Source organism: Drosophila nasuta, chromosome 3 (genome assembly GCF_023558535.2).
Source record: "Drosophila nasuta strain 15112-1781.00 chromosome 3, ASM2355853v1, whole genome shotgun sequence".
NCBI classification, from domain to species: domain Eukaryota; kingdom Metazoa; phylum Arthropoda; class Insecta; order Diptera; family Drosophilidae; genus Drosophila; species Drosophila nasuta.
This window is the reverse complement of record NC_083457.1, coordinates 26,332,621-26,354,863: the sequence shown is the minus strand read 5'-3', so window position 1 is coordinate 26,354,863 and position 22,243 is coordinate 26,332,621. Positions and strand designations below refer to the sequence as shown.

Sequence of the window (22,243 nt, the reverse complement as noted above, 5' to 3'; positions counted from 1 at the left end):
TCGGCATAAAAGTTCGACTTGAAAATTTAATGAGACACTACTAACGTTTTAACGAAGTGATTTCGTGCAAGGGCCAAGACAACATTTTATTTCACCATGTCTGATTACCCCTACCAGACACATATACATATTATATAACACATATATGTCTGTGTATATGTAGTTCTTGCACACGCACAAACACAACCACGAAGTCGTAAAAAGAGTTTTATGTTATTTTTATGGTGATGACAATTGAGTTTGCGTTTTTGCGTTTGTTTGCTTGCCACTCTTGTTATTGTTGTACTATACTCAACATGCATTTATGCACATATTCAGCATAAGGGCAGCACACACACACACAACATACTCAACTCCTCCACTTACAAGACGACACCCTCCCTGATGCTGTCAATGTAGCTTCGCATCGCAATGCAAGTTTATTCAAATATTCGTTTTTGGTTAAAGACTCGTCAGGCGAAGTGCACAAATGTGAGTGCGAGTTGCGAGTTCTACTTGATTCAGTTCACAGTTGTTGCCGCGCGCGCTTTTTTTTGGGCAACGAGCTCTGTAAAATGCAAGTGTCAAATTATTGGCTGTAGTGAAATCCACACAAATTCGATACACTTCAAGTGCACTTGCCGCCAGCTGCCGAAATTTGTACTTCACGAGTCGGAGACTCCCCAAAACGGAACAGCACAGAACAGAACAGAACGCTATGCACCTGCGGTCGTTTTGGTCGTTGGTTCAATTCGTTGCGATTTTATTCGATCTGCTCGTTTTGCTATTATTCTCGTATAATAAACGCTGCTGGCGGCATCGCCGAGGTACTTTTCAAATAGAAATCAGCCAGTCGACGTTACGCTGCCAACTGCAAAGAGTAAAAAAGTAGCAAGTAAGAAAGCTACACTCGAGTGTCCTCGACAGTGAGATACCCGTTACGCTTTCTGAATAAAAATGAAACAGCACGGTATTATCATTTATGTTAAATATACCACATTAATAATGCGAAAAAATACTAAATATATCACTGAAGTGATAACAAATATACATTTTGGAATAATTCAGTATTTTTTGGCATATTTTTTTTGATCTATTTAACTTATACGAATAATGATCTAACAAGTGTGTCAAAAAATAATAATCCTATAGTTTTTCAGATCTATGTGTTCAGATGGACAAACGGACAATGCTGATCAACAATATATGTACATACCCAGTTAGAAGAAGTTCCTTCTCATATAATACCCTTCTATCCCAAGGGTAGTGGGTATAAAAAGGAAGCATTCATTCAACGAATGAATTGAAACATTGAAATTTAGTGCTAGCTTATTACACTATCCACTACAACTATTTTGTGGGTTAATGCAAACAGAATTAACAAATGAGTTATCACTTCTAATTTGCTACTCTCTCAACTAATGGACTTTAGGATAATCGAAAATTAGTGTAACTGCTTTGAAAGGTCTTAAGTGGATTTCTACATTAAAGTTGCAAAGCATCCACAATTTGTTTCTGATACATAAAGGAGGTGTGTGAGTGTGTTTGTGTGTGTGTGTGTGAGTGGGGTTTAACAATGCCCTTGCCCAGACTGTGCTCATATGTGGTTTGTACAAGTAGTTTGTTGCTATCAGAGACGATGAGGCTGTGTAACCATTTTGCTCTCAGTATGATACGAGTATTCTATGGGATTGTCTGCAGTTGATGTCATTGTCATTGACAGTGCCAACTGTGTGTTATCTTATGTCGTCTGTACGCGTGTGTATGTGTGTGTGTGTTTGCCACATCTTGTTCTGCCAGTTGCCACAAGCAACATGCCCCTTTTGCAGGACGCGTCGTGTGCTTGCTTGCAACACTTTATTATTATCTATTTAACTCTGAACTTACTTCGAAGCACTCTAGAGTTTTTTGGACTAGTTCTTTTCTCTTCATTTTTTGGGGGTTTTACTACATTACTATTGATTTTACAATTGCTTTTGTAAAATAACGAAATTAATGAAATGCTCGAGTGTGTGCTAGCTTTAAAGGGCAGAGCCAGCTTGTAATTTAAACTGAGCAAGTTCAGAGTGGGATTGGTAATGAACTCGTCATACAAGTATCTGTGTGGTAGAAGAACAGATACTTTCCGACTGTTTGCATGCTTGTGTGTGTGTTTACCTTTAGCCTCGTTTGCCTGACGCCTTGGCCAACAACGGCAACAGATTTGAGAGAGAGAGAGAGAGAGCAGGCAAAAATAAGTTAACATGTCGGGCGTTGAGCCACTTTGACAACCTACAAATGTGCAGAATAACGGGATACACATCAGCCACAACACAACACAACACGTCTGACATGCACACAAGCCTTGCATAAGGATACAAGAGAGAGAGAGAGAGTGTGTGTGTGTGTGTTGAATGTGTGTGTGTGTGCTGTGCTGTGAGTGCACAAGTATGTACTGAAGAAAAATGAAAACTTTTTAAAAGTCATATTCCCCGTGCACCGCTCACAAAGTGTTTTGAACTTTAGAAACAATTTTGATAAAGATGCAGCGAACAACCTGAAGATGCTGTCAGCTTGGCTTACACTGAAAAAAACAATTTTATAATTTACAACTGAAAAGAAAATATATTAAATTTTTAGATATTTATATTTATTTTTTTCATTTTTTTTTTAATAATCATTCCCTTTTCTTGGTTTTGTATTACACCTGACCAATTCTTTACTCTCTCTCTGCTGGCAGCTTTTGTCAGTGCATTTAGTCAGCCACAAGCACATGGAGAATGAGATTCACTGTGTCTGCTGGTCATGTACGTAATTAGAAGTTTTGCTGCTAGCATAAAGTTAAAATGCAGCCCCGGCAGCACAGTGAATATAGTAGTAGAAGAATATGAGAACTTTTCATCTTCTCCCACTACATTTTGCTTACAACGAAATCTTTAGAAATGGCAGAGAACTGAGTGAAAATAAAAGACTTACATCTGCTGGCACAGCAAAAGGGAGCTAGGGGTTAAACTACAAGTGAATGGCTAAAAACTTGAATGCATTTGGTCTTGGACCAGCATCAGCTTACATCTGATATTCTCCAACATATACATTCACATGTATATACGAAGTTGCCAAAACAACCTCAATTGTAGTGACCGTAATGCAATTATGAACACAAAGTTAATAGTATTTTACATGCGTGTCATAAAGTATAATTATAAATTAATTTACAACTTTACACACTGTGGGCGTCAGTCGGAACTTTAAAGTCATTTCATATGCATATACATTGGATTGCATTGTATTGCAATGTTGTCGGAAGCGTTATCGTCATGTTGTTATTATTATTCGACATTCCTTTGGGGCTAATTATGTGAATTGTTTGTGCAATGCTACCTGAAATCACAAGAGTTAAATATATGCAGCACAACCTCGCTCTCTCTATATTTCTCATTACGCAGCCCAATGTCAACATTATTTAAATGACAACACGTTGGTTATGTTTGTCTGTGTGTTTTGCGTTTTTTTTTTTTTGCCATTTTTATTTTGTGGGTGTTGCTGCTGCTGCCGCACAAATACATCATACGCCTCGTTAGCCCACCAATTAAAATTCAATTGTAATTTTTTTTTTTTTATATTTTTCTATATTTTTTCACAGAAATTCTCATCAAAATATCAAATTACGTACAATAATAGTTGTTATACGTTGAAAATGCCTTCAGTTTATACTTATACAAGAATAAAATAACGTTTCTAATTATGCCGGTTGTCGGTTGTCTTTTTCCATCTTTTATCTTCTGGTTGTTTGCTGTTTTCTTTTTTTATATTTTTTTTTGTGGTTTGTTGCTATTGTTGTATAATAACAAAATAAACTAATACTAAATACAAAAACCTCATTTCTTCTATAGGCATTTATCCTAATTAATTTGCGATTTTCATATTTGTAAATCAATTTTTCTTTATCTTTATTATACTTGTATTATTTTCTAAATGTCGTTTTTCTTTTATATTTTTTTTTCGTTTTTTTTTCATGTTTTTCTTATCAAAATTTAATATAGAGATTGACAAAAAGCCGCAACAAACAAGCCATAATAATAATCAATAATAAATTGTTATACTTTCCATAGAATATACAATATGACGGCAAAATATGCTAATTTAATTAAATTCTATATTTGCAGAATTTGCAGAATATCAACTGATAAATGATTCAAACATATTTCGCTTGCTCACTGCAATGCAAGAAACGAATTTACATTTGATAAAGAATAAATTATAGCAATTACTTCGGTTACTGTTATTATTCATTTATCAGAACCTATATAAATCAGCTCACATACTTGTATGCGTGTGTCTGTGTGTGTGTGTGTGTGTTTAGCAGCTCCACAAAGTGAAAAAAAACGAGATTTGCTTTAAGAATAAGCGTAAAAATACGCAAACATCAATTGCACATCAATAATAATAAACGCTGACAATTAGATTTTTGCTATTTGCTATTAGCTAAGGGTTCATTTTTAAGTTAAGTGTTTTTTTTTTGGTTTTTGTCTGTTTTTCATTTTATATATATTTTTTTTGTTGCACAAGCGTTAAAGTAGCCATTGTTTTTTTTTTGTTTTTGAATTTGTTAGCATTATTACTGTTTGCTTTTTTATTTTAATGTTATTCTCCTTTTGATTTACATACATACTTATTGTAAATGTATTTTTAGTTTACCTGTGTCGAAACTTTTCTTTAATTTTGATATCAATTTCGCGACTTACTCGTAGTATGTGTGTGTGTACAATTTAAATCCATTCCCATATCAATTCATTTAGTTTCAATTTATATCAATTAATTTAATTCATACGTGTATGCATAGGCTTACTTACATTTCAAAAAAAGCTAAATTAAGATCTTTATAAAAAATCTGTGTAAATCACCATTTGCTGCTGACCCAAGAAAATCGCTTTGCCTGTCGTCCCTTCTCTTCATCACCAACTACTTAACATGGTTTCCTGTTTAACTCGTATCATAGTAAATATCCCAAAATAATGTACCAAATGTGTTTTTTAACGCTAGTTTTGTGCGTCGAACAAGTCAAATCATCATCATCTGGCTTATATCTCGAAATTCTTCAAATCGAAGTGAAGTGAAGTGTCTAAAATTGTTTTAACTTTTTATACAGAATGCTGTGCCTTAATGGTAGATGCTTTGCATGCTCCTCTACTCTATATATGTTTTCTTTTGAATTCTTATTGCCTAGTACATTCACAACTTTTACATATATAGTTTGCAATAAATTTTTGTTTCACATATATATATTTTACATACTTATATAGTCTGCCATCATTTCATATCATGTATGTTTAACTTTTAATTAATATTTTCATATTTTTTTTAGTTTGTTTTTTTCTTTTGTATTTTTTTTTTTTTTGCTTGCAATGTAGTGTGTTTCTTGTATACGATTTGATTTAACATTAATCTAATTCATTTTACTAAACTATACACAAAAACTTGATTTATTGCTGCGCTTAATCGCTACACTTAAACGAAATGTTTATGATGGTTTATTTTGCCTAAATCATAGTTCAAAAAATATCGCAAAGCATTATGCAAACGAAAACTTAAAGAGAACAAAACAATTTTTCCATTACATTATTAATTCACACATTTTTGTATACCGTTTTATTACTAAACTGTAAATCTATAGAAAATGCTCAGAGATTATGCTCTGATGTTTTCTCATCTGCCTTGGATTTTATTTGTTTATATTTGTTTCTGTTTTTTTTGTGTATATATACGAATTGTCGTCTCGTTTACACTGCTTTGTTCTAGACAATAAAATATATTCAGTGTTTGTTTTCCATTTTAATATTAATTTCTTTTTACTTTGTAGTACTCTCTAGACTCACATTTAGCGTTTCTTAAAATTCGTACTTTATTAACTTTACAGTTAGCTTACGTATGACTTGTAGACAATATAATATCGTTTGCCAAATGGATAATTCGACTAATTTTACAGTCAAAAATGAGTTTTACAAGCGCGCAGACTCAACCAGAATGTTAAATATCAAATGAATTTAACTGACGTTGGAATAAATTGATATTTTCGATTTAGGGGCTTTAATGGGCTTATCAATACGCTGAAGAGTATTCGAATGCAAGTTTTTAATATGGAATATAATATATGACAATTTCTAATTTCTTTTTCTTTTCATTTTGTTTTTGGGTTTCGTTCCTTTTTACATAATTTAATTTTTACCTTTGTTGCAATTGTTGCATAAACGCGGAACACCTCGTTGACCAGTCTTTTATTTTGTTTAACTTTTTACACAATTAAATTTAAAAATTTTGGTTTGCTTGACTTTTAAAATACGTGATTCATCATTATGTTTGCGTACAATTTGAATTTTCAGTTGTAAAATACATACATATGTAAGTATATATGTATATATATATATATATATATGTGTGTGTGTGTGTATGTGTATGTGTGTGTCTATATATTTCATAGTTAGACTCCCATATTATTATATTCTAAATGGGGTTTATTAGATTTTTCGATCTAGTTTTTAAAGATTCTCAATACAAAATATTCCTTCTTTGGGTTTCTTTCTTATTTGGGTTTTTTGTTTTTATTTATTTTTTGTTTTGGTTTTTCTGAAAAGTTACACTAAACTGATTGAAGCATTTTTGACACATCGTACACGTTTTTGTTCTTTTGGAGTTATTTAGACTTTATAATTATATTATCATCATAATCATATTCAGTGCATTTGCTTAAGTTTTGTTCTCGCATGGAAGCCAAAAGAGATTTTTTGTTTTGTAATGGATAATTTGATTTTGAATGGAATATATATTTTTGTTGATGATTTTCTGTTCAGTGTGAGTGTTTTGTATATGTTTTAGTTGTTACACACAGCATTGGAATAACAAGGAGCATGGTTATTTATTTTTTTTGTTTTGTATGATTGAGTGTCAATATACAATAGTTGTTGTTTACCTTCATGCTATGCCTTGTTAATCAAAAATAACTGTGCCTAATTGAAGACAGACGTTAGCAATATCTTCTCTGGATCACAGAATTTCTCATCACACAAACCACAATGCTCGAATAGAATTATTTTTTATACTCGTACTCTGTCTCGATGTATTTTAACTGTATACTTTGATGTCATGTTCACTTCTGTCATTAGGGTTGGAGAAAAGGAACTTGTTTAATGTATTTTGTTAAATCAAATAAAGAAAAACAAATTCATAACTTTTATATGTTTTTATTTATTAAAAATAATTAATAATAATCAATTTGTAAACAAGACGAAATGGTAAATTAAATAATAAGCAGCACATAAAAACTAAGAAAACTATCAGCACATACGAATACGAATCAAAATTATAAAATAATGGTTGACATTGTCCAAAAAACATTTTCATTACAATTTAAGGAGATTTTCGTGAAGTTTACTAAATATTCTTAATGCGTTCTGCTGAAATTGAATGAATTTTGCTCTTTGGAATACATTTATAGTAAATAAAAAAAAAATTAAAATAGTAAAATGATTACATTTAATGAGGCACATAAAGAAGAATTTAGTTAAATTTAGTCTGAAAAACAGAAAAATGAGCGTAAGAATTTGTTCAAGGAGAAGAAAAAAAATGCTCGTAATACTTGTCATCACAAAACAATGGTGAACTTTCTAAATACAAATTAAATAATCATCAAACTAGTTGTCAACAATAAAAAAATTTGTAGCGCCAGATTTTGTATTTATGCATTTTTTAAATAAGCTTGGCAATTCACACAATAAAATCAACCTATACAACAATTAAATTACAAATTTAAATTATATTTCTATATTAATTTAATTAAATAATGTATGAAAATATAAGCATTTGATTTATTGTTTAAAACATATTTTGCACTTGTATTTGTTTTGTATTTTGTTATTGTTGTACCTAAGCCAGTATGACATATGATTTGAATTAACTTTAAATCTTGGTATATGTGTCCAACATATTTAATTTTAATTTTAGTTTCTTATATTTTTTTTGTGTTTTTTTTTTTGTTTTTATTTTTGTTATTTATATAATCCCTTTTTTATTTTTGTTTTGGCAGTGTTTACAATATTTGTTGTTCTCGCTACAAACAAAACAAAAATATGTACACGTATTTTTCTTTACATATATATTTCTCTTTTTATCTGTTTTTGTGCTTCATAAGTTCTTGGATGACGATTGCCTTCTTTGCTCAGTTTTACTCTTTGTTGCTGCACTAAATTAAATTGCTTAGCTTTGGTAAAATTGTACAATATTTGTTTTGTCAATTAATTAAATGCATATGGAAATAAAAGTATGTGTGTGTGTGTGGATTACCTAATAATTAAAAGAAAAGCAAACTATTCCAAACATTACAATTAATTGAAAAAAAATATGTATAAACAAGGGCAGCAACATGAACCTTCTTATGGATGCTTTGCTTGTGCTCTGCTGTGGTGTGATGTATGCATAGTCTCCTCTAAGAGTTAGAGTTTTATACCAGTTAATCTCCCGGTGTTTTGCATATTGCATGTTGCATGTGATGATGGCACACAGTTGATTTTCAGCTCTCTATATTTATACTTTCGATTTAGATCTCATTTCACATATGGCGCTTCATGTGCAGAGCCAAATGATCTGAGCGCGAGAAGCAGCGATCGCAGTTGCGGCACTTGAACGGTTTGGCTCCGGTGTGTTTTCGATAATGTCGAGTCAGTTCATCGCTTCTGGCAAAACGCCACTCACAGCCTTCCCAAGAGCATTTGTATGGTTTTTCACCTGTAATGAGACGAAGAGAGAGATTCTTATTAATACAAGTATTCGTACTACAGTCAAGTGTGCTCAAATGTGAGATATCCATTAATCATTTTACCAAATAATATACTACAAAAAAAAACGTAAAATATACCAAAGGCCATATTTGGTATATCATTTGAATTGTCAACCAAAGCAGCTAAGTCCCGAGTAGGCGTAAATTGTCAAAGAGAATTTCTTAATAAATAACTTTTTACATTTTCCGATCGTTCTTAAATTCTCAGGAATCATAAATACTATAGTTATTATACCAAAAATAATAGATCTATCTCTTATAGTTTCTGAGATCTAGGTGTTCATACGGACAGACAGACAGACAGACAGACAGACAGAAGGACATGGCAATATCGTTTTGACTGTTGACGTTGATCAAGAAGAGCTTATGGGTGCCTCTTAGATACATTTTCTGCCCTATGAAGCTCCTTACAAACTAGTCGAGTAAATAAATATTTATGAATACAGTTTCGGGGACTTTAAAAATATTTAACAAATTCTTTGCTGAGTATAATTAAACCTTTGCATACAATTGGGATGCGAGGAATATTTCTTTGGAGATTGCTTTATTCATGCTGTACCATTGTTTGCCCAACAAAATATGCATGAACTGAAGCCAGAGTAAACAGAAGAAATACAGTGCACAAGGCTAGGCAAACACACAAACAACGTAAATTGAAAATAATTAAAAATGAAGAACTAAAAACGAGGCAGGCAGCCGGAGCAGTGGCTAACATCGATGCCAGGGAAAACGATGTGCCAAAACGCGTATTTCTTTTGCCAACATTTTTGGTGCGTGCCAAAAGCCTCAAAGGATGCGGGAAAATCAGCAGCTAAAGCGCAAAAAGCCAACCAGAGATCCAGCTCTCGACCAGACCCAGCAAAAGCAGTTGCTGCCAGGCAGGCAGTCAGGCAGTCAGGCAGGCTGCCTAGTCGAAAAAGGAAAAGGAAATGCAGAAGTTGTAATTTCACACAAAAGTATAAAACCTAAAAGTGCGCAAAAGAATGGAACACAGCACAGCACAGAACAGCACAGCACAGAACAGCACAGCTGTGCCAGCAACGCAAAAAAAGAAAGAGAAAAAATGGCAAAATTATTTGAGTTTAAAAGACAAACAGCAGCCGAGGCAGGAAATTGCCGCGTTGCCGTCGTCGTCGACGTTTGCTACTGTTGGAGCGAAAGCAAAAGCATAGGAAAAATGGAGCCAGATAACCGACAAAGTAGACGACTGCCAAGAAAAATGCATAAAGCTGAGTGGAAAACTTTGTAACGCACACCACAGCAGCTTAACATATACACACAGACACACACACACGGACACGCATAAAGAGGGACACACATTCGCACGGCTTAAGACTTAATGCATGCGGAAATGTGTGATATTTCCGTGCTCAATTTCACATTATGCACTTGCGGCCAACTTGGTGAAACAAACGACCAAGGCAACGGCCCAGCTTCGAGTCCAACGCTAGCCAACGTTAGCCAACGGCTAACGGCCATCAGCCAAGAGCAGCGGCAAACAGTCAACTGTCGACTGGCGTTCTCTTAATTTCCATTTGTTTACTCTTGGTCCATTGCTTAAATGAGAAGCGCTGTCCAGCGGCGTCGGTGCAAGATAGGAACATTTCTATCCTCTGTATGTGTGAGTGAATGTGTGGGAGTAAGTGAGTGTATGTGTGTGTGTGTGAGTGTCCTGCCACTTGCACTTTGGCATGTTGTCAGAACTGTGAGCGAGAAATCGAAGCAATGGCTATAAATAAAATGGCTGCCCGGAAAATACAAACACTTCTATGTATATATAAGTGTGTGTGTGTGTGTTTGTGTGTGCGTGTTTGTATGTTTGTGTGGTTGGCTGGCTGTTAAAATGCTTTGGCTTTGACTTTTGGCATTTTTTCGAACGCCTTTTGGCTCTGGGCTGTGTAAATCAGCGTCAATTGCACAAAGTGCAGGTCGCACAGATACAAATACGACCCAGGAGTCTCGTATTAAAGTGCATTTCAGCAGCACACATACGAGCACTGTCCTCTCTCTCTCTCTTTCTCACTCACTTTTGTGCACATGCGAGATAAAATATCCACAGAAACAGAGAAACCGCTTGGGCTATTTGGCAAGCAAATGCAACTGAATCGAAAACGAATCGCAATCGCAATCGCAAAACGCTGAGCTGATACCCATTTTGGGGTTAGCTTTGCTGGCGGTCGCTATGCAAGAGATTTTAATTGTTTGCCCAGCGCCACTGTGATTGAGTTTGCCCTATAAATAGGTTACAATGTTTGCCAAACCTACAATAGAACGCCATCGCGGCGTATACTCATTTCTTTTTTGTTGGCATCAAGTATTCGACCCACTACACATAGAATTCTTAATCAATGCGATCATATTTAAAGCAATAAATTGTATTAAAGTTTGCTGCTTAAAAGACATTTCGTTCCATTGTCTTGTGGTCGCTCTGCCTCTCTCTCTCTCTCTCTCTCTCTCTATTGTGTTGCAACCGCAGTGTTAATTTATTGAAGGGAATATAGTTAAAATTTAACCCCGGCTATACATCTCAATACCCACACGTACACGCCTTTCTTACACTGTTGATAGTTTCAGTTGCAGAAGTGTGCTTATAAATTGTTTCAGACCGAGAGCAGCTAAAACTGCAGCCGATAGCGTCGGGAGTAGCTGCTTAGCACAGAAAGACAGAGAGAGAGAGAGGGAAAGCCAGTTAATATTTTATAAATTTTGCTAGCGTTGGATTTTAATGTAAGCGGCCAATAGAAAAGAATGCTCCGCCGAGACATGCAACGAATGGGGTAGAAGAAACAGCGCTTTGGTATTCCTTTCATTGCATGCTATTCCTTAACTTTTCTTTCTTTTATGCCCTGTGTGCCTGCCTTGGCTTGACTTGGCTTGCGTTGCCTTCTCGGCTTCTCGGCTTCTGCACTCAACACAATTTTTATGGTCTGTTTGCGTCTTTTCACTTGATTGCACTTGTAATCTTTTCTTGGCTGCAACACTTACCTAACCCCCTACTCCCTCTTTCTCTTCAGCCAAGTATCTGTGAAGGCCTCGTCGTATTTTCAGCTGAAACGCTTAACTAATTGAAATCTTTGGCTCACTGTTCGCATTTAATGGCAATGCGAAAAGCCCTATTATCGATACTAAATGGTAATGTAGCATGGCCATCATATCAATCTGGTCTGGCATTAAATCTACAACTGTTTATTGCTTTTAACAAAAAGCAAAAAAAATACGATTTAATCCCTGGCTCAAAATTACGATCGCTTCTGTGAGTAAGGTAAAAAGCATTTCCATTTCAATAAAAAAACGGCACTCATAAATGCACGATTGGTCACGCTAATCCTGTCGTAAAATATACACACATTTTTGAGTTGGATCGCTTAATTGTTTGACTAACTAAATGCATGCAAATTGAAAATAGCAGACAGCAGCAGCAAAATAAAATACGTTGCAAACGCTTTCGAAAATCCCAAATCAACTTAATGTATACACCCAACACAGTTCCAGCCCAAACCTAAGCCCAGTCCCTAGCTCAAGTCAGCAAGGCATTTGGGTATTTAAATAATAGGTAGTCATTAATTATTCGCATGGTCCCGGCTACCTTTTTAGCGCGACGAAATTAAAGCAGCGGCTCTAATCAAATTTTTCCCTTAATTTGAGAAAAAAAAAGTATACGCAATGTATTACATTTTTCTTTAATTTCATTCACCGTATAGTAGTCAGTCTCCATGGCATCATTAAAATAATTACTTTTTTGGGAAGCGGCACCTTTGACAAGCGTATATTTTTAAGAGTCGTCGGACACTGAGGTTGCCCTGATGCTTTCGGACAATCAAATGGTTTGATCTCTTTTATATTGCCGTTGGAGAAACCTTTTGCTTTTAATATATTTAGTCTGCCGAGGAACACGTGTAATTAATTATGGCATTTTTATCACAAGTAAGTTAGTTGTGCATGCATTTGTTTGAGAAGTAAAACCCTCCGATCTTATCCACACTCAAGGAACGTATCGAAAAAGTTGAGTTGGAAACTTTGTCTTAACACAAATTAACACTTTTACGTACCAACGCGGATGCCTGGTTGGTGTAAGAAAGCAGTAAAACAAGCCAATATGGCAAACTCACACAATAACAGAAATAACAATAACTACAAGTTGTAAGTAAACAAGCCAAACAACAGGGTCTCGTAGTCCAATCAGGCAGGCCAAGACCCCTCTCTGCTCCTGCTTATGCTGTGTTTGTTTAAAAGGTTGTTTGGCTTTTTGATTTTTTTTTGTGCTTGTTATTTTGACGAATTAACAAAGCAAAAGTTTTGGCTCTCAAAGATAAACTGTAAATTTTGAGAAAAGCCTTTATAGAAAAATTGTTGACTCTAAAGTATTTTTATGAAATCTCAAGTTGCTCTTTGTTGCTGCTTGCAAACAGTTTAACAACAAACGGAAATAGCTTTAAGCCCTGATTGTTAAGTGAAATATTTACGCGCAGCACGTTTTCGCCAAGTTAACTGCTATTTGTGGGCTAAAATTGGATTCAAATTAAATTGAGAAACTGACATACAAAGTTTTTTATTACTTATAAAACTTCCTTCACTCTTTGCGTAAATTAAAAAGATCGAGCGCACAGTCTAGTTTTTTTTTATTGCTCGCGAGGGTATTAAAAATAAGTATGCAACACTATTTCGATGCCTACTTAAAATGGATTTTAATTTGCATTCTAAAACCCGATGAACGCACACAAACAAACACACACAAGGGAGAATATGTGTAAAGGTTGAACAAGAGCACAAATCAATAGATGAGTTCCCCTGCGTGTCCCCTCGTTCTCTTGTCCTGCAGCTCTTATCCTTAAATCTGTGACGCTGAATGTGGCAGCAATAAAATTACATTTCATCGTTCGGTTTTATCTACATACGTATGCGGTAAAGTGTGTGAGTGCGCGTGTTACCAATATTTCATTTTTGAATTATGCGATTTTTATTGAAATTTCAAGCCTCGTCTACTGTCATGCGAGGATGTTTTTGGTTGCTCGCCCGTTGCACTTGACTTTCGGTGTATGTGTTTTTTGGACATCGGTCGCTCGGTCGGTCGGTTGCCTGTAGGGACACTGGGACGCATTGTCAGCCAACAATGCCACGTGACACTTGTGTTCTACCCTGTCTGTCTGTCTCTCTGTCTGTCTGTCTGTCTGTCCGTATGATTGTCTGTCTGTCTGTGTGCTTGTGTTCAGCATTCTGACTCGACGCTTTAGTGTTGTTATGTTGTTGTCGCAGCATTCTGATTTATTAAGGGAAACTTCGTTACCCGTTACCCGTTGTATGTTGGTTTTTGGACAGCAAAATTGTTGAAACCATGGTGCCTAATGAATTAACCATAGAGTCATGTAATGAACACCATTCTCACAATTATGCAAAGTTCTATACATGCATGTATTTAAAGTGTTTCTCAAAACGTACCAGTATGAGTTCTTTGATGCGCTTTCAGATGCGAACTCTTCGTATACACCTTCTTGCAGCCCAGGAATTGGCATTTGTGTATCCGACGTTTCGCGTCCGGACTGTGATCGCTGTGATGCTGGCGCGGGTGATGATTTTTGGTAGAAGCTGCAGAGTAGAACATTTGATTAGTACGATACACTAGAAAAGAGAAGGATGCTTATTAATACGCACCAGATGTGGATTTTTCCGCTCTTGATGTTACTACGGCAATGATTTGAGGTGTCGGTTGCTGCTGCTGTTGTTGCTGTTGTTGCACTTGTGCTGTTGTTGTTGTCGATGGCTGTGGCATTGGTGTTGCATTGCCGGCATTAGAGCTGTTGTTGCTGTTGTCCTTGTTAGCTGCTGCACTGAGCACGGCAGCAACATTGGCATTGCCATTGTTTTGCATTTGTATAACACGTGCGAGGCTGATGCCAGCTGCTCCAGGTGTTCCATTAGCGGTCGTAAGCCGTACGATTGTGCTGCGCGGAATGTTGCTATGGTTGCCCGATGCTGAATCAATGCTGTTGCTACTGCTAGAGGAATTGCTGTTGCTGCTGTTTCCACTATTGCTGTTGTTATTGCTGCTGTTGCCACTTGGGCTGCTATTGCTGCTGCTAGACAAACTGTTGCTAGTTGTGTTGCTGGCTTTGCTGAGCGCCTGTGGCGATATGCTTAAGTGTTGTACTGCTAACTGTTGCTGCTGCTGCTGCAGCTGCAACGTTGTGGCCTGCGTCAGTGTTGCATTCTTGGCGCTTGGCATTTGGCTGGTGAAGTGCAGTATGGCGGTTGCGGGTGTGGAGTTTGATGTTGCTGCTGCTGTTGTTGAAGCCTGCTGACGTTGTTGTTGCTGCTGCTGCTGCTGCTGTTGATGCTGTTGCTGGCGCTGTTGTTGCTTAATAAGCGCCGCCAATTCGCTGGCATCAATTTGCTGGGATCGCTGTTGTTGTTGTTGTTGTTGCTGTGGCTGTGGCTGCTGCTGTTGCTGTTGTTGCTGCTGAGGGAGCTGTGCATAATTGTGGCTGCGCAGGCTGGACTCGGGCGAGGAGGGCGGCGTCAAGGTGGGCAGCACAAAGTCATGACTCTGGCCCAAATGATAATGCCGCTGTGCTTTGGCCTGCACCACACGCACCTTAATTGCCGGCGCTGTGCTGCTGCTTGAACTCAATGTGATGGTGTTGCTACTGCTACTGCTAATGCTCACACTACTGTTGCTGATGTTGCTGCTACAGCTGTTGTTGCTGTTGCTGGTGGGCGTCATATTGCCAGCACTGCCGATGCTCGGATTGGGCGAGATGGCCGATGGTGGCGCAGCGAACAGCACGCCCAGCTTCTCATCACAAGCTAATCCATGGGCCGCATCCTCGTCATCCTCGTCGATGCGCTCCTGCTTCACCAGCACAGCGCAACTCAATGCCTGGGAGCCGCTGCTGTCCCACGATATGCGCGAACAGTTGGACGACACCGATGAGGTCGTCGAGATCGTGTCGAGGCTCTCCTTAATCTTCAGCTCCTCGAGCAGGCGTGCCGGCGTCGAGAATATGTCCCAGGCCGTATCCAGATCCGTGTGCATTTTTTTGTAGCTCTGCAACTTTGGCTCGTCGCGCAAATAACGCTCCAGTTCGTAGCATGTCTGTAAAACGGAATAAATTGAATTAGAATTTATTTTAGCGCACAAAAAAAGAAAATGAAGTAGATACTATTTAAAAAGTCGCTACACAAAGTTCACTTCTTTCATTGCGCGACTGAATGGAGCCCCCGAAAGTTAATGGCTGTGTGCGCCCTCAATTCAATTTGCCATTAAAATTACAGTGGAACATTTTCGATGCAGCTCAAGAATTTTCAAGCACATTAAGCTGATAATTTAGTGGCTTTTGTCGCTGTTACTCTACTTGCCTTTGTTGTTGCTGGTTTCTCTTACTGTTTCGGTTTCTGTTTCTGTTTTTGCTTTTAGTGGGCTCGCGTAGCCCTGACGCTAATGCATATACACAAACATAAGTTGTAAATTATGTTTTATGCTCATGCGCATTTACAGGTAATCATTTTTCTGCAAATTTATGGCATTGCATACTTTTAGGCGGCAAATTAAGTGCACTTACGTCAGCTATTGGATAATTTTTTTCGCTGCTGTGGTTTTCCATTTTATAAAATAAAAGCTTGTATATAATGCGAACCTATTTACACAAGTTCTCTGATAGTCAAGTGTTTATCGGTTATCACTTTCAACGCATTAGACCTTACAAGATATTAATACCTTATATCTGACCGCAACTTTTCTGCACAAATATCGGCAACATGTTGCTGCTTTCGACCCCTTTTAGCAAGCAATTTGGGTGGAAAAAAAGGTACGCAGACAACCACTTAAAGGTGCCACAAATTTCAACACCCAGACACACACATTCTTTGGGGTTTTGGGAAACTGGACACCCCTTTAGTTCAGTTAAATAAATCTTATTAAATGCTATGTAAAAGCGCAAAATCAATGAGTTGGAATAAATAACACAGTTGGTGGCTCAAACTGACATTAAAGTGGAAATTACGCATACCACGAACATTTGCTTAGCTTTGCATTTGCTATTTCGTATGCGAAATATACTCGGTAAATCACTTAAAGTGTTATTTCAAGAAAATAATTGCAACACATAAATTTCTTAACCCTTCCAAGTCGCCAAACAAGTTGCGTGTGCGATTTACGAGTGGTGGAGCGGCAGCAACAATAACAACAGCAACAACAGCAGCAACAGCAGCAAAAACTATAAATGGTTTATGAATCAGCACTATGGCGTTGGCGTCTCAACACGTTCTAAGGGGTTAGACTAGAGGGTTTTATGAGTGTGGGGGACTAGTGAAGGAGTCTCCGAAGCAAGCTCATGATTAATGTGCGGCTGCTGCACTTAGCTTTCATTTCCTGGCTAGCACCATTTCAGACAGACAATGCAGTGCAATCTTTTTGCTCGAATCTAAATAAAATGTAAAAATGCATGCACGATGTTGGCGCTGCCTCTGCCATGGGGAATTTGATATATTGTTTAAGTATTCGCTGGGAAAACATGCACAAAACACACGCTGCCCACTTGAAGCGAAACGCAAATATCATAGTAACCAACTCATGGCTAAAACCAACACAGCCATCCTGCAGGATGCTATCTGGAATGCCATTTTGAGTTATGTGCCACGCCGCCAAAGGCCCGCGGCAAACAAATCACGTGGCCAACGAGAGGAACAGGTCAAAGATTAGGACGCGACTTTCAAATTGCTCTGGCGGCGAGCCAAAAAAACAAAAGTAAAATACGAAAGTGGGCAGCAGGTGGCAGGACGCTTTCAGGTGAGCAGCCAAGCATGGATTAGTCAAGGAAAACATTTTGAATTATTGATTGATTGATGCTTATGTCTGATTAGCTTATAATGGCAATGGAATGAATACGTCAATCTCAGCTTCAAATTATTTTATTTTCAATTTTGAGCCAGCAGAAAATATTCGAAGCTCTACTAAAAATGATTATATAAATGCTCGAAATAAACATCGATAATATTATGTGCACTTCCAAGTTCATATATTGACAATAACCAACACAAGCCGAAAGAGAAACTTCCGTTTTGGCTGGTAATCAATATGAATACGCCTGGTAAAGTAGTAAATACAAATGAATATCTCGAGAAGGGGAAGGAATTATCTGCCAAGTCTTAAGAGCTGGTGTCAATATATAAGCTCATTCACTGATGTGTGCCGCAAAAACTTTTTGCGTTCGCATAAAAACATTTTTCCGCAGCTCATTCGTATTTAATAGAAATTTATTTACACTGCTGTTGTGTTATTTTGTTATGTTGTGTTGTTGTGCTTTCTTTATCCATGTGAGTGTGTGTGAAACACTTTTGCACACTTTTTGCTAAGAATTTATGTATCAAGTGCTCAACATGGCTGGTAAGGGAGCTATGTCAGGCCAAATGGCAAAATCTATTGCGCAAGTTGGCCAAATAAAAAAAAATCTTAATTTCCTTTACGTCCATTTACCGTATGCCCTGCTGTCACCATATTTTTTCTCTCTCTATGTGTGTGTGTGTTTCTGTGTTTGTGTCGTTTCTCGGTCTTAAATTGTGGTTTTCATTTCCGTTTTAACTTTTGTTTTGCGCTTAAGACGATGACAGTTGCGTCGCGACTTACGCGCTACATTAAGCAGCTTCGTTTTGTTTATGTCTTGCTTTTGGTTTTAGTTTTAGTTTCTGTCTTAGCCATTTAACCGTTGTGGTTAATTAATTTCGTCAAACGAATTTAAGAGTGGATTGATTTTGCTATATTCTTGAGTTTTAACTTTGTTAAACAACGTTGTCTTTGTGCTAAGTTTACTTAATTAAAAAGCACATTCAGTATTTAATTTGATTCATTAAATAACAGTTTTGGAAATGATTTAGTATAAAAGCACAATGCTCAGCAAATAAAATTGAATCGACAACATATTTGCACAAATTGGATCTTCAAAATTGCCACTCACTCACACACACACACACACAAGCTTTTTATTTGGCTTTAAACGCTTGGGATGAAATTAAATTGAATTTAGCCTAGGCAAATACAGTTTGCCATATGCAAACATACATTAGGGGAGAGCGATGGAGTCAGAGTCGAAGGCAAGTGGATTGAAAGGCAGAACATAGAACATAGAACATAGAACATAGAACATATGTGTGCTCAACTGTTTTCCATGCTAATGTTGAATAAAAGCATGCGATTAAATTTAATTATCAGCATGTTTATTAAAATCTACAAAATGTGATATAGCTAAGTCTATCGTGCAATTGGGAGAGATTTTGAGTATTTGCTGGCACACACACACACACATACACACTCTGAGAAAGACTGACTGTGGGTAATGTTTGCTTAGGCCCCGCGGGACGCCACGCCCACATATAGAGCGAGACAGTGAGTCGAGTGATAAGGACGGGCGCAACATATTTAATTATGTGTGTAATTGAAAAAGACGCAGCGGCAGTTAAGAAACACGTCGAAGACGCCAACTACGCCAAAAAATCTTGTTAAGGCTATTATGCGGCACATGTCCTGGGCGCTGCTCCGGGATTACGTATACGCCACGTATGTGCGAGTATGTGCATATGTATGTGTGTTTGTGTTCGTTTTGTGCCTGTATATTAGAAAGATATTAGCCGACGCCAGCCAGCGGCGACATTGCCTGCGGTTTTCATTTGCTACTCCAAGAAGCATCTGCTAACTTGTCGAAAATTATGCTATACACCATCACATACACACTCCCCGATTGTATGTGTGTGTGGGCTTGTTGGTTTTGGTATTATGTCATTTAATGAGCCATAATTCCAGAGAGCTTCACTTCATAGGCCCCCCAGGATGTGCGCGGCATTTCTTTTTACTTTTATTTTTCCTCCATTTCTTATTTTTTGTTTTTGGTTTGCGCCCCTTTTGGGGTTTGCCATTTTGAATGTTTTAATGAACGAAATGTAATGAAATTATGCTGACAATTAATGTCGTCAGCATTTGCCAGTGACCATGCCCTGCAAGCTTTAACCATTTATGAAGCTTTTAGACAGACAGCCAGACTAATAGACATAATCATAGTCGTAGAATTAGAGCTTTAAATATATGCTTGGCTATATTGCAAAGTTCGTGTCATTAAGATAAGAAAGCAGAATAAATGAGACTTTAATTTCGTTATACAAAAAAAAAGAACTTAACGCTATGTAGTGCAAACTTATAATCGAGTAAGTTAAATCTATTTCTTGAAGTTCGGATTTTGTGCATTTTTTTTATATGTATTATAGTATCAGAGTGTCAACTAAGTGATAGCTCAATGCAAGTACAATGGCAGCAATAAACAGCAACAATATCAGCAAGTCACTTGGCTTGCCAATAACAAAGAGACAGAAACAGGCGATAGGCAGCTGGGAGCAAGCGAGAGGTAGTAAATGTTGCAGGATAATTGAATTATTGGCATTATCAGAGCTTTGCACACAATCACGTTCTTGCACTGTATATATATATATGTGTGTATATGTATGTATATCCACTTGAAGTCACATCACAAAGTGCAATGAGTTGATTTACTACTCGGCTCGGCTCCCTTCTTGTCTTTAGATAACTATAGCACGAAGCGTTCTTGGCTTCTTCTCTTCTTCCGTCTTCCGTTTTAAGTTGTTATTGTTGTTGTTGTCTCAGTCACTTATTGTTTTTGTTCTGGCTGCTGGCTGTTGGATGTTGGCTGCTGCATTTGTTGTTTGTTTTGGGGGGCGTAAAGTGCACTTAAAGTGCCACAACATCAGCAGCAATAGCAACTGGCACCCAACTCAAGTGTCTGGCACAAAAAGCGTTGCATAATTTCAGGCATTATGCTAATTTAAAAAGTTGCCGACTGCTCAAGCAACAACAGCAGCGGTAACAACCTTTCTCATAAGTAGTTTGAAACAAGGAAACAGCTGCGAGAAAATGTGGGGGACGGTGGGGGAGGAGTAGAGAAATGAAGCGACCGACGTTGATCACTTTCGCCTTGGAACGGAATTTGCTTTTAAGCAATCGAGAAGCACTTCAAAGCGAGACGAGTGTCACAACGGCAGCGCCTAAAAGTATGCTACGTATAAAAAATGTGGAGCAGCAACAAGGGTTGTTGCTTGGGCTTTGGGTGGTTGGATGGTTGGGTGGCTCTTGCCTGACGCAACTAATGCGTCGTACGCGCCGTTGAATTTAAATGAGGAATTAATGCGTACATTATTTCTGGTCGCTTCTCTGGCTGGCTGTGTAGTAGAGTAGTGTAGTCGTAGCCGAAGCCGAAGACTCTCGCTGTAACAACCCCAAAAACCACCAATTTCCTCTTCCCCCTTCTCCTCATCCTCCACATCCTTGTAAGTTTGTTCGACTGGTCTCGCCTCTTGTTCTGTTTCGTTCCTTTGCTTTCATTGACTATACAAACAGTTCTTCCAGCTTGACGCCGCATTCATTGTGCGTTCACTTTTCGCCACACACACACACACACAGAGCGTTCGATTTGAGGACACCAGACACCCGGCCATTCTGCTGCCTGCTAAGGTCCTGCACAGATCCTGGGATCTGTCAGAACGCCCTTGTTATTAGCTTTGAACTTAGTTGTCATTTGTGTGTGCCATACACAAATTGCGTCGTTCTTCGTCTTCGTCTTGGTCGTGGCCTCCAGTCTCGTTTACGCTTCACTTTCTCATTTTGTGGCATGTTGCCGCCTTGTTTTGGTGGTGATGGTGATGGTGGTCCTGCTCCTGCTACTGCTGCTGCTTCGGCTTTTTGTTTTTCCATACTGACTAAATGACACTTGGCGCAAATTATAACGCTGATAATGATAATAAACAAATTCTATGTTCTCTTTACCAAGCGCCAACAACTGGCGAGCAAACTCTGCGTCAATCCTGTGAACTTTTGTGTGCCCTTTCCGTACAGGATTTAATAAAGGAATTTGTTGACTTGATATTGCTGAAGTAAGTACAACAACTACTACTACTACGACTACTACTACTATTATTATTAAACACGTTATGCTGTTAATTATATTTACTTTACAGATAAATTAAATGTCCTGACGAGCGATAGAGAAGCCTCTGCCTAAACAATATCATAAGTAATGAAAACCCATCCCGTCGTGTGTGTGCCTAACAAACATTAATGGCAAACGCAACAGCATTTGTAAAACATATACATACAAATTAGAAGAAAAACCTAATAACTGAACTGAACACACACTTGCCTCGATTCTTCAGCTCCGCCCTCTGTGTGACAATAAAAACTAATTTTTTGGGGTCACATTAAAAGAGGGATACAATGTAAATGACAAAATAAGCACACACCCGTACACACACGTTCGAAAAAAGCTATTCCAGCAGCTTGGAGAAAAACTGTCGAGACGAGAAAATGTAATTGTGCTTTTCACTTTTTATGGCAGACCCCGAAAAATCCTGAATCCAGAATCCTGCATGCAGTATCCTGAAAAACCCGCACAAGGTAGAACATTC

The 22,243-nt window shown here is 37.6% G+C and overlaps 1 protein-coding gene across 3 annotated transcripts in view; it reads right to left on the bottom strand.

Annotated features, from left to right (window-relative positions):
* Positions 1–3,464: 3,464 nt before the first annotated feature.
* The window catches only part of LOC132789975 (Krueppel-like factor luna), a 92,896-nt gene continuing 74,117 nt past the window's right edge, over positions 3,465–22,243 (bottom strand). For all 3 annotated transcript variants that reach the window (XM_060798351.1, XM_060798352.1, XM_060798353.1), the window contains exons 3-5: positions 14,438–15,878; positions 14,225–14,371; positions 3,465–8,736 (exon numbers count right to left, since the gene is read on the bottom strand). In XM_060798351.1, coding sequence (XP_060654334.1) covers positions 8,561–8,736; positions 14,225–14,371; positions 14,438–15,878 — 1,764 coding nt within the window. In that variant the 3' untranslated portion in view covers positions 3,465–8,560. The remainder of the gene's footprint in view (positions 8,737–14,224; positions 14,372–14,437; positions 15,879–22,243) is intronic.